We start from the raw sequence: 12,821 nt of genomic DNA, 5'->3' as shown, positions 1-12,821 counted from the left end.
GCCCGTTCCCGGTAGCCGTCGCCATTCATCTCCAGATATTCTACGGCTCCGTCGACCACTGTTTTCCCGTCAAAAATTTCAGAAAATCGCTCGTAACTTTTGAGCAAAATAAAGGTTGGTCTCGAAACTTAGGCACCTGGTTTGGACCGCTGGGGCTACTTAATTACGATGTAGTGCAAAGACAACAGGGGAAGGAGACAGAGCAAAACCAACTAGCCCAACAGCTCATTTTAATACGCTAGGGCTACCATTGGGCGGAGAATGAGCGTTCAACAATGCACAATTTATTTTTGAAAAAAAAAAAAAAATATTCTTCGGACACGTTGTACATGTGTACCAACGGGAAAATTGGTCGGGGAGGTTCACCGGCATGGCCGCTTGCAGCTTTTACGGAGTGGAAGTTAGACATTTGGAACCGCTTTGCGCCAGAATGTGGTTACAGTATAAACGGAGGGAGATTTAGTTGGCTGCAGAGAGGGAGTGCGCACGAATTCGCTTGCACAGCGTACCTTTAGCTGCGAGCTAAGTGTGGATACAGTGTCTTTGGTTTCTTCCCTCACTGAGGTTTGAAGTGTCTGGAATCCGAGTCAGATTCACAATGTTCTCACGGGCGTCCCCTCGGGAGAAGTGCAGTGCTTGGCAGCTGGACTCCCTTTCTTTGACACGTTGTTTGGAGCAAGGAGGGATTTCGGCTGCAGCGAGCATTTCACACCTTTTTGCTTTGGTTAAGATCTGCCCGTCATTATTCCCTCGAATGATTGCTCGTCTAACCCGCATGCTTTGGTGAAGTGTTTGGCACCGGGTGCTGTCGTTTACGGACCTCGGTGCCTGCGTGGACGTCGGCCCCAATTTTCGTGCCGACGGCGGGCGTGCCAGAGTTGTCATGGCCACGTCTTGCTATAGCCATCATATTTTGTTTGCACATACTGACAGATTTGATAAGACGTACGATGGACTCGCATGTTGGATACTTCTGCCGTTTGCTTTGAAAGGTTACAAACGAAAGGCAGCATGTTTTAAATGACCTTTCTAGGACTGTAGCCCTAAAGGAAAAAAAAAGCATAGAAAATTAGAAAATAACAGATTTACACAAATCTCGCAATATTTTCTGCCGCACCTTTATCTCCGTCTTGCCTAGCTCGCAGTCAGGATTTATGCCTCTTGTTTTGTGTAGTGATACGAGCTAGAGAGAAAAGAAAATTGGCCGCCTCTGGCATTTTCTGAAGGCATTCTAAATGTGCAGCATTAAGAATGCTACGCATTTAAAGTTCCGTGAACCTTTGACTGCCGAGTAACGGCAATCGGTTTCTCGTCACTGCTGGCACTCTCGTCTTGCAGCAGCGTTTCTCTCGACCTTCTCTTTGCCTAGCCGCACCCGCCATCGTCGCTCCTGCTTCGCTTTTCTGGTACAAAAAGCCTGCAAGCAAGCGCCTTCATAGTATGTGTAGCAAGCTTTGCTGCTGCCGAATTCACGCCGAGGAAAGTTTCTGCTCCGGCGTGAAGCGTGCAATTTGAGGCTTCGCACCAGGCTCGCTGAGCACATCGCGCTGGCCAGCTCGGAGCAAGTGGAAAGAAAGCTTGCACTGCACAACCCCGGGTACCCCGGGCTCAATCCCCGCCCTCGCACGTTTCGGTCTGGGCAAGCATCGTACCGGCGTGCAGTCACACATCACTACCGCAGGATACAGGTTGAAGACCCCCAGGCTGGCGGCGGTACTCCACCGGCTAAATTTCTCACCTACGGCGTAAAGCGGCGTCGTTGCACCTCAAGGGCAGACCAACTTTGTGCCATCTAAACAAGGACGTCGAATTTGGTATTGGTTTGGGATGCACAAGCGTTAGAGCCGTCCTTATAAAAATGTGATGTTTGTGCTTAGACGGTGTAAGTTCGGTCTGCCTTTGAGGTGCGGAAATGCCAGTTTACGCCGTGGATGAAAAAGTTTGCCAAAGTTTGCTGCTGCAGTGCCCCTGTTAGCTAGCCTGAGGTCTTTAAAGGACACATGCAAAGGAAAAAAAAACTTTTTTTTGACAGCTTAGATGGAAAAAGGATGTCATAAAACGATTTTACAACGAAGAAACAAAATTTTTAGAGCTATATTTACGGCGCTATACGAATTTGTAGTTGGCGCTTGCGGGAGCCGCCGCTAATCACGTGGTAGGCCCGCGCGCCGCCGCGCTGCGTCGCCGCCGCACGCTGAGCGTTGTGCGAACGCCGCTTCAACGCGTTTCTCCACGCCGCCGTCGCCGCCGCCGCACAAGTTCGTCTGCTTCGGGGCGCCGCCGCCGTCGTCTGACCGGCGCACAGGTCTATCACGTCTGCTTGCGCTTTTTCAGGAGTTTCCTCTGGGCTCTAAAAGTTACTTATTCGTCTTGGTTTTTTGTTATACTTCAAACAAAGATGAATAAGTTACTTTTAGAGGCCTTAGGAAGCTTCCGAAAGAGCGCAAGCACCACGTGATAAATAAAGACCAGTCACGTGATAAATACAGACCACTTTTTCGCGGTGCCCGCGGGCGCCAACTACAAATTCGTTTTGCGCCGTAAATATAGCTCTAAAAATTTTTTTTCTTCGTTGTAAAATCGTTTTATGGCGTCCTTTTTCCATCTAAGCCGTTTAAAAAAAAATGTTTTTTTCCTTTGCATGTGTCCTTTAATGTGCACCCCGCAGAAGCAATGCACAACTGCATGCCGCCGCGACGCTCATCCAGATAGAAACGTGCAGGGGTGGGTGGGGATTGAACCCAAGATCCTGGGATTCTGCAATGCAAGCTAAACCGTTCGGCGACCGATCCTCCGGACAGCCGGCCCCATAGATGCGTTTGAAACGATGGGCGAGCGGGAGACAGGGCGCGGTGCCTCCCCTGACGCCCCCTTCCCGACAGACCTGCGGTTGTACCGGGAGCTGTGCCCCAAGAAGCCGCAGCGGCGTCGCGAGTGGGACTGCGTGTGCCTGACGGTGTCGGACTGGCAGGGCTTCCTCAAGCAGTTCCGCAAGTCCTCCAACCCCCGGGAGAAGCAGCTGCACACCTTCCTCCGCGCCCACCTCTTCCCCGTCGTCCAGGCCAGGGCGCAGGTCAGTGCTCGCCTTGGACGCGGCCTTCGGGGCTGGCTTCTACGCTCCGTTTTGCCAGGAAGCCCAAGCACTTTTCAAACGTGGGATCGGATTCCTATAGCTTTTGTCCCGTGAATTCAGTCGTCGCACTTAACTTGGGCAGAAGTAAACGAAGTCCGCATTTTCTTCGAAAAATATGTGCTGCGATTACCGCGGGGCATGCGGCTATGCCGCCTGTGATCTGTTGAAAATTTTGTGATATCGTCGTCCCAAGCCACTTTAATGGCGAGCGAGGGTCATCCGTCGACGACGTCACTTTTGCTAGTTTTTCTCTCCAATCTTGCACTCTTCTGCGCTCGCTAAATTTTCTCGCTAAATTAAGCAGGAAATTTCGCTAAATTTCGCGGAAAATTCAGCAAAACATTTTCTGCTAAATTGAGGGGACGAGGATAGGAGGAGAAGGTACGGTAAGGAAGGAGGGGAAGGTATGGAAGGGAAGGAGGGGCATACCCTCCCCTCTGTACCCTAACCTCCTCCTCCTCCTCCTCCTCAAGAGCTGCGCCCTAATTTTGCATTACAGAGAATTGCAAATGTCTTTCATTCTTTGAAGACAGTTCATTATGACGAGGCATGAGGGACTTTGTGAATGGCAGAGTAGGTTATTGATGATTTATTGATAATGCAAGATTCTTTACGAGCTAATAAAGCAGGCATTGGCTGGGGTATGCCGCTCATGATAATTGTTTTCACGCTTACTAGGTAGTTTGTGCGGACGTGCACTGGGTGCGGACTATCTAAGGAAAAGCTTTTTGTTTTCAAATAAAATTTGCTCTACGAACTATAAACTGGGTGCGAACTATGGCCCAAAAAAATAGGGTACTCCGGGGGCCTAGGAGCCCAGTTTGTGGACCCAGGAGGCAGACGACGCCATCTGGCACGCGTGAGGGTCTTTGCAAGCCGCCCAGTTTTGTTTAAAAAAAAAATGCGGCGGTGCAGCTGTGCTTGGAGTAGTCTGACGCCGGAGTGGATTCCGACGCAGGCCCTGGAGTGCAGCGAGCGCGACCGAGCCACGGAGAACCGCTGGCTGCTGGAGCGCGAGGGTGAGGAGGTGCGCCGCCTGGCGTCGGACATGAAGTGCAACGGGGCCCCGTCGGTGGACAAGGCGGCCGGGCCCGAGGCCCCGCCCCCCGCCGCCCCCGCCCCAGAAGAGTGCCCCAAGGGGGCCGCCCCCAAGGAAGAGGGGCCGTCCCCGGAGGCCGACCCGGCCACGCCCACGGTCGTCAACGGGGGCAGCCTGCCCCCCGGACGCCCTCCGGCATTGCCCGACGGTGAGCAAAGCGTTTGCGTGTGCAGCGTTTGGAAGGGGCCTATGAAATGTTCATAAAGGCTGGCTCAGACACTTTTGTTTGCTTACGACCGAGCTCTCGCAATCTCCTACGACGAGAGAATGCACTGGCCCGCTTCTGTGGTGTTGGCGAGATCAAGTACTTATGAGATGTAATCGGTCATAACATTTTCAAAAAACCTCCTACGTAATGCGCGAAAAAAAAAAAAAAAGAAGAAAATACAGTCTAAGCTTGTTATAAGAGACCTTGATTTTGACCAAGATTTCAGTCTGTTGTAAAAGGAGTATGTTTTATGCAGATATAAAGTTGAGTGAATGGTATGTAGAGGAAAACCAATTGAACTTCACAAATCGGTATGTTATACCCAAGTGTCTGTTTTAACCAGGTCTGTCGTAATGAGCTTAGACTGTATACGGAAATTGCGAGTGTTCCGTGGCCACTTTACAAATGGCGCAAGTGTGTTCTCCCATCGTAAGAGATCACGAGAGGCCGTAAGCAGTTGCTAGGTGTGTGAAGCTGCCTTTATGCACGCCGTTTCCCTTCTGCCAGTGTTCCACTCGAGGTGCGTTTGCATATAGCGCTTTACAAAAAGCTTTCCGGCCCCTCTCTGTTTACCGATTCTGGCGACCCCTATTGGCCAGAAATTTCTGCCGTCCGCCCGGGCTGTGGGTATTTGGTCGGCGTGACACCTTAGCTGCATTGTGCTTTTGGAGTTTGCGGGCCTTTCTTGAAAGTTTTTACTTTATTTGCCTATTCAGGATGCACACTCTTTTTGTGTTCTCCTCCACCGTGAGAACCGGGGAATACCGTGGCTCGTAATCTGCTCGGCCTTTGCGAGGAACGAACGAAGAGAGAGAACGTCGATCGACCCGCAATGCGGGTCGTTCGACATTCTTTGAGGATTATCTCAGCTGAGATGATACCCGGAAAGCCTTTGCGGTCTGGGCAAGAAAAAGCCGATTGGGTACAGGTAGGGGACAGAAGGGACACATCCAATCTTTTACTTCTGTGTCGTGCAAAGTACGAGCTCCTCTCAAAATGTGCCCTAAAACGAGCCCAGATTCCGTCCAATCGTCGTGAAGTGACCGTCGTCGACACTGTGAATAGGATATGCTGCGTTACTCAAAATTTTCCTAAAAAAAACAAACAAAAAAAACAGTTTGGGTAGCACGTTGCATTGTGGGGCGCTTACAATATGTTGTTCGATCGATGAGACTCGTTGAATGTTATGTTGCGAGCGGGGAATACCTATGCCTTTTGGCTATCTCGCGTGGTAAAATATTTTCACAGTTATCTCTTTTTTCGACCGTGCCCATAGAGCAGCAATCGCCCATAATCGAAGGGCACGGAGGCCCATTTCAAAACTCCTGCAGAGATCTCGCATCTGCCGCACCATCTCGTAGGTAGTTTGAAAACCACAGTTTCGGTTTCTGCGTTTCTCCTCCTCTTCCTGCGTGACAGCGATTTTTGAACCGAGCGTGAAACCGACGGCCCGTTGCCGTTCGTGACACCGCCTCGGCCGCTTCCACGTGTCCGGTTCGCTTTCGGAAATGTGGCAATTTTTGCAAATTCTCCATAGAGTTTTGAGGACTCGGGGAGCGGAAGTGGGACTGACGACGAAGCCAGATCTTTGTATTGATAGGAAGTGTCCTTTGGCTCGTTGGGAACAGGGGGGTTGCCAGACTGTGAAGCCCAAAAAATCGACCGTAAAGCTTGACGCTGATTGGCTGGTAGAAAGGTCACATTATTAACACTGACGGGCTGATTTCGGTGAGTATGGGAGGTTCTGAAAGATAGCCAGGGTTTGAAAACAAGACAGCGCCATATCTTTATTCTACGAACTGTTACCACAAGTTTACATGCCACGTGTGTGTTAAGTTATCTGACGAAGAGCGCCGTGAGCATGGGTGCCGCACTCGGTAACGTACCGGAGCGATGCCGGAATGTTTCACGAGTAACAGAATCGTCCAGCAATTTGCTACACAATTTTTTTTTTCACTTCTGAATGTCCATGCTTTGCCACATTGAAAAACTGCTTAGCCCCGGCACGTTTGTCGTGGGGGTTGATTTGATTCTTCGGCAGCTCGATTCTTTTTTGAGCTAGAAGTCTAGTTTTTGCAGTTTATTCTTGTTGCAGAAATAAAGAACATTTCACATTCTTAAACTTTTTGTTTGCTGCTTTCCTTTTTTTTAGGTGTAGCCATATCTTACCCAGCTTAGAGCGATTTTTGGAAAACAATTTAGTCCTATAAAAGAAATATTGCATTAAAATTCGAGCCTCTGCTTTGATGTCTGCATAATTAAAAAGCCTTTTTGTTTAGCTTAATTTCTTCTAATGGCATCATATTGTAAACTTAGGTTTCCTTGGAAAAAAATTAATTGTAACAAGGAGCCACACAAAACAGGCATTTTTGCCAGGTCAGAAAGGAGTCAAGACCAGACCTGGGCAGCAGGAAGAATGCATGAAATGGAACGGGCATCTTAGTCCATTCGTTCTGTCGCGTACGAACTCGCCAAATATAGCTTTTATCTGTTTGTATCCGTTCCCAAAGATGGTAGCATGCTTTCTCAAAGGCCTCGAGAAATTCTATTTTCCATAAGGCACAAAAAACAACAATAAAACGCAGCAATTCAGCCACCACTTCCGTCCGGAATTGCGCCTACGCAGGCTGCTGCAGCCCACTGACAAGAAAACCCAGAGCTCAGCGCAGTCGGGAACACCGACACACATTCTCAAAACCAGGCACTCATGCGGTAAAACGCGTGGTTTCAGACTGTTGCCAGAGAGGTGTACACGGCACAGCACTAGCTTGGCGCTGTAGGCACAGTGCCGACTTATATCGGCTCTGTTCGAGAGCTGCGTGTGTGAGCTGACCTTTCTGGTTGAACGGAGTAGAGTCATTGTCCGCGAGGCCTCTTGAGTTAAGGTTTCTCTTTTTTCCCCTTTCAGGGCCGGGTTCGGTGCCAATGCTAAGCGACAACCCGAACGAGAGTTCGGTCACAAATAACAAGGAGGCTTCAATGGCCGTGCAACCCTGTGAGTCCCTCTCGCCACTTCTTTTATGCTATGTTGTAGCAAGTGCTCCTCGTGCTGCCTCGGTATTAAACTGTGTAGGACTTTGCCCGCTACTATCGTGCCTTAACCCTTTGGCTGTTCAGTCTTTTCTCTGAAAAATGTTTCCCAGTGGTCAAACTTTGTGTCCAAAAGTAGTTAAAAAAAAATTCAGGTGCAGGTTTTTGTTTTTATTATTATATAACAGGAGCACATACAGTGCTTGCAAGCTGTTCATGTTTAGAAGCGTTCTGAATTCTGAATCTGAGGTACTTAACGGATTCTGAATCGGATGGCAAGCTCTCATCCTCAAAGTTCATTTCAGAGGAGCGTTCAAAGTCTGAATCGGAAAAGCCTGTGCTTCGATTGCCACTACTGCCAGGACAGCCGATTAGAAGCGACCATCTTGCGCATTTTGCCTGTGTGAAGCAACTAACTTCAAAACTATAAATAGCCCTTAGCAAAGGGAAACACTGCTCAAATATAACATTTATAGTTTGCCAAAGATATCACAAATAGCAGCACCTTCCACGGAGTGGCGGTTTTGCTTTTAGGCGGGTACTTTGAAATGTGTAAGCGCCGCCGTACATGCACGGCAACAACCGTCAAAGGGTCGGAGAAACATATAAACAGTTTTGAGTTGTGGTTTATTTATTTATTTAATAATACCACCAGCTCTATTTGGAACTTTAGTGGGATGGCTACAAAGTTTCGAAAGTCATACGTTAGTTGATGGTGCGGGGTAAAGATAATCGGTGAGGTGGAGCGAGTTATACATATTTAGAGGACAAACACAATTGGGTTATACAGACGGATATGCATGTACAAATCGTAGTAATAGGTAATACCCAATATGTGAACGAAATTAAAAAAAATGTTTAGAAAAACAATGTTATTTGTTAGCAGCCAATATTATGCTCAAATCACGCGAGAGTGTGGTCTATTGTATTTGCGAATGAATCTACATACGTGGAGTGAGCAATGGCATCTGGCAAACAATTCCATTCTGACTCCACTCGTGGGAAAAATTGGTATTTAAAAAAATTCCTAGTACTTGGACAGTCTGTTAGTAGCTCGCCGTGGTTGCTTCTTGTGGCCCTAGCTGTGGGCCAACCGAGATTGTTTGTTTTATGGACGAGGGCAGCGATGCACGAATGGACGCCGGTACGATGCTCAACAACCAGGTCAAAACGAGCAGGTATGGGAGTCGAACCCAGAATGCCCGAGTTCCACAGCAGGAGCTTTCGCTCCACGCATGTTTTCCGAGCTGCGGTGGGCTAGCGCATTAGGTCGCCGATCCCTTGTCATCTATCTCAGTTTGTACGGATGTTGTAACATATTCACGATACACAGCTATCTGAGTTTGTCCAGGGCTGAAAAATAAACTTCTTTATTGCACACTTGATCAAATATTGATGCTTTATGTCCTATTTGCTGTTTTTTTGATTAGGTGGGAACCATCGTCTAACAATTCAAACGTCTTTGAAGCGCGTAGGAGGCGTTTTTGTCGGCCAGCTCTTAATTTTGTAGGAGCTTGTTTTCCAAGTCTGCGAGCGCCCAGTAGCCTCGCTCCAGCAAATGCCAACGTCGTCCCTTCGATCCTTGCAGCCCCCGAACCAATGGCGCCAGCGCCAACGCTGCCCCCTCAGCCGATGGGGCAGCAGCAGCAGCAGCAGCAGCAACAGCAGCAGCAACAGCAACAGCTACAACAGCAACATCTACAACAACAACATCAGCATCAGCAGCATCAGCTACAGCAGCAGCACCAGCACCACCACCATGCGGGTGGCGCGCTCACGATGGGCGGCAACATTGCCAACCCGGGGCCCCACCACCACCTGGAACCGCACGCGGGCTGCAACCCTCTCGGCGGCGGAGGAAACTTGGCGCAGGCCCTGGTCAGCAACGTGGCGCCGCTGGGAGGCGTGGCGCCGCCGAGGGGTCCCCTGCCGCCACAAGGGGGCGCCGGTGGCGGGCTGGAGGCGCAGTACATGCAGCAGCAGAGCCAGATCTTTGTGTTCACAACGGGGCTGGCCAATCAGGCGGCGGAGGCCGTGCTCACGGGACAGTGCCCCAGCATCATCGCGTACCACTGCGCCCAGCCGGGGACCAAGCGCTTTCTCGAGGTAACTAAGCGGAATGCGTTCTGTTGACCCGATTCCACGAAACGAACAGGGCCGCGTTTCTGCAGCATTTTTCTCCAGACTACCGTATTTACTCGCGTAGTGAACGCACCCCCACAACGGGTACTAATATTTTGACTTTTTTTTTCCACTTGCAAAATGGACACACCTCTAATTTTCAGTTCCACGAGTCTCGAATTGCTCCCAACTTAGCTAGCCACCAAGCCCACCAAGTAAATTTTCTTTTGCCGCCAAGTGGTCGGGCCAAGTCAAGCCAAGCCATTCTCGTAATGGCTGCAAGTGCGTAGTTGCGGAAGTGCGTTGTCCTTTCCGGTGTCTCGTCGGCACGATAAATGCTCGCAGCCTCGGTGGGCTTTCGTTGGCGTTCGGTCGTGTTTCTTTACTTCCGACGATTCCGAACGCATTTCAAACCAACATATTCCAGCGTTGCACGTAACGATATATAAAATATACAAGTAGGTATTACCTCGTATTACCTCGATGTTAGGGTGTCGCGCCACATCATGACGTTGCGTGATGTCGTGCGACGGTGTCGTGCCCGTTATGTCGCGTGATATTGTCATTAGTAAAAAAAATGAGCAGTCCTCCGTGAATCCACAGTGCAGCCGGACATGTCATGGTGAAGTCATTGTTGCATTCACACACCGTGGAGTCCTGACATGAAAGTCTCTCGACGACGTCATTGTTAGTGGAAACTCGCCCCAAGCAATAAACGCGCTGGAGCTCAACGAGAGTCGCCGCGTGCTTGTGTCCCGCTTGTTGTGAGACGCTGCGAAACGCGCTGGCGGCGTCACTGACTTCAGCTAAGTGGTGCTGCGCGCCGTGATTTGTTGCAATGTGCCGTTCAACATGTAAAATGTGACCGGTTGTCGTCCAAAAGCTAAGCATTGGGAAAATTGGCGCTAAAATATTTCATGGACGTTGCGAGGAGTGGCATCATGGGGGGTCGGTAGTTCGTCCTCCTAATTGACCGGTAGTTAGCGGGGACGCAAAGTGATGCTGTGCCGCCTCGTGGTATTCCCGCGAATGAGGTCGGTAGTAGCACTTGACCCCGACGTCCGGTCGATCCCTCCGGCAGAAGCACCCTCTGAAGATTCAGCAGTTCAACAAGCAGAACCCGGCCGCCTGGCTCAACAGCCTGGCCCAGATGAAGCAGCGGGGGGCCGGGGGAGTGCCCCCGCCGTCAGCCGCGGGGGCCGCCCTCAAGGGCGTGCCCCCCCAGCCCTTTGGACCCCCCTTCTGCGGCGGGGGACCGCCCCACCACGCCTGCGGGGGAGGACCCCCCCACCCCGGCTGGCAGGGCCACCCCCAGGGCCACCATCAAGGTCATCCCCAAGGCCACCCCCAAGGTCACCTGCAGGGGGGCCCTCCCCAGGAGGTGTGGGGCTCGCCGTACGGACCGGGACACCCCGGGGTGCCCAGGGGGGGCCCCCCGTCGGCGGCGATGGTGGGCCGGGTGCCCCACGGGGGGGGCTGCGGGCCCCCCAACGGGGGATGCTTCCCTCCTGCGGGGGCCTACCAGGGAGCGCCCATGGGCTGCGGCGCCGCAGGGAACCCCGCCCAGATGGGGGCCGGTGAGTCTCCTTTACTTCTGGGGGGCTCCCTGCAACTGAGACTTACTGACCAGCAGGGTGGGACAATATTGTGATTTTGAAAAATAAATCAGATTTATTTGATTTAAGCTTATTTGTTTTAAATCACTATAGGTATAAACTAGTAATTCTTTATCGCTAGATGTATTTTAAGCTTGTCAGATTGATTGATCGACCTGTCCCACCACCGAAAACAAGAGTTACCTTAAAGGGACAATGAAGACGATTTTATTTAATTTTTTCAAATGGTGTTTTAATGCTTCTTGGGAACATAGCATGCCGCCCAATTTTTTGTAGACATTTATGACGCGTATTTATGTGCCTACGAAAGAAGTAAAGAAACCGAAACTGAACCATCTCCATTCTCGTTTCTGGGGCTCCGAAAACGGAGGTGACGTAGGGAGTGACGTCAAGTGTGAATAGTCGGTATCGGTAGTATTTAGAAGATCGAGACTCTGGTTACCGCGGTGGGTTATAGCAGCGCGGTGGCGCGGTCGTTGCGCCAACTCTGTCAACATAGACGAATGCCGCTCTCGTGAGCGAGTTCGAGCTTCCGTTCAGCGACCGAACACCAACGGAACGGGAGTACGTGTGTGGCGGCCTCTGCCATCACCCGACGGAGACCGCCCAGCCGGCAACGAGCGGCCCGCATGCCGAAGGGAAAGCGGCAGCGATCCCGCCGTTCCGGGATCCGGTTCCTCCGCGGACGTCCTCTTTTCGTCGTCAAAGAACACGAGCAGCAACCCACACATGAAAACTAGCGTCGCCCGAACGAATACTGGTCTTCAGTCGACCGTTAGAACAGCCATCTACAGCTACCATTTTGCAAAATCTTTCGAGTACCGTGTTCTTTTTTAATTTTATTTTGTTGGCCCATAGTTGCTCGTTGCCGGTTTCGCGTCCAGCGTAGCAAAGGAAAAAACAATGATGCTGCTTTATTTACGGTTTAGTAATCATTTCCGATTCGATTTATACGTTTGATGGTTATTCAAGCGGAAATTAGAACAGTATTTCTAAAAATCGCGAACCAAAACGTGACCGAGGGCACGTTTCTCGTTTTGACCAATCGCTGACGTGTCTCTTGTGACGTCGCGCTTCTTGGCCCCGCATCAGTCACGTGAGCTCCGCTTCTCCTGGCTTCTCCCGCAACTCTTGGGGCGTCGCCCCAGTCGATCCCGGTACGATTATTACTGCGACTGTTTAATTGATTTGCGCGGCACACAAGTGCCGGTTTGGGCTGAAATTTGGGCAACGTGGCCTGAGGCGTGCCTGGAACCCAGTTCCATCGCCAAAAAGATTTCCGAAATTGCCTTCATTGTCCCTTTAAATTCAAAGTACACATTAATGACTGTTTATCGAGTGAACTCTGCCATAGGAAAGCAGCTTGATTTCTTTTAGATAGTGAAAATGCATCGGGAGATTTTTCTTTCACGTTTTCATTTGCTCACGATAAAACATTACTTTTTTAGATTTCTTTTTTTTTTTTTTTTTCACATTTTTATTTGCTTGCAATAGAACATTACGAAATTGACAAAGGAATGGTAGAGAAAAAAGCTCACTGTTCTGATTTGCTCGGAAGACCACCGCATTGTGCTCGTAATCGGCCCGATGGGAATCTTTCTTGCTCAAAGATTC

At 50.3% G+C, this 12,821-nt stretch overlaps 1 protein-coding gene across 1 annotated transcript in view; it reads left to right on the top strand.

The window, feature by feature from the left end:
• Nucleotides 1-12,821, top strand: part of LOC115323718 (collagen alpha-1(I) chain) — a 115,006-nt gene that overhangs the window by 76,254 nt on the left and 25,931 nt on the right. The window contains 5 exon segments of the mRNA XM_042289576.1: nucleotides 2,883-3,073; nucleotides 4,092-4,380; nucleotides 7,349-7,435; nucleotides 9,059-9,576; nucleotides 10,673-11,168. Of these exon segments, the coding sequence (XP_042145510.1) occupies nucleotides 2,883-3,073; nucleotides 4,092-4,380; nucleotides 7,349-7,435; nucleotides 9,059-9,576; nucleotides 10,673-11,168 (1,581 nt within the window).

The sequence above is a fragment of the Ixodes scapularis genome, unplaced genomic scaffold (assembly GCF_016920785.2).
Source record: "Ixodes scapularis isolate PalLabHiFi unplaced genomic scaffold, ASM1692078v2 PGA_scaffold12__126_contigs__length_90152505, whole genome shotgun sequence".
Taxonomy (NCBI): Eukaryota; Metazoa; Arthropoda; class Arachnida; order Ixodida; family Ixodidae; genus Ixodes; species Ixodes scapularis.
The sequence above is the reverse complement of the archived record's forward strand: the minus strand, read 5'-3'. Positions and strand labels throughout refer to the sequence as shown.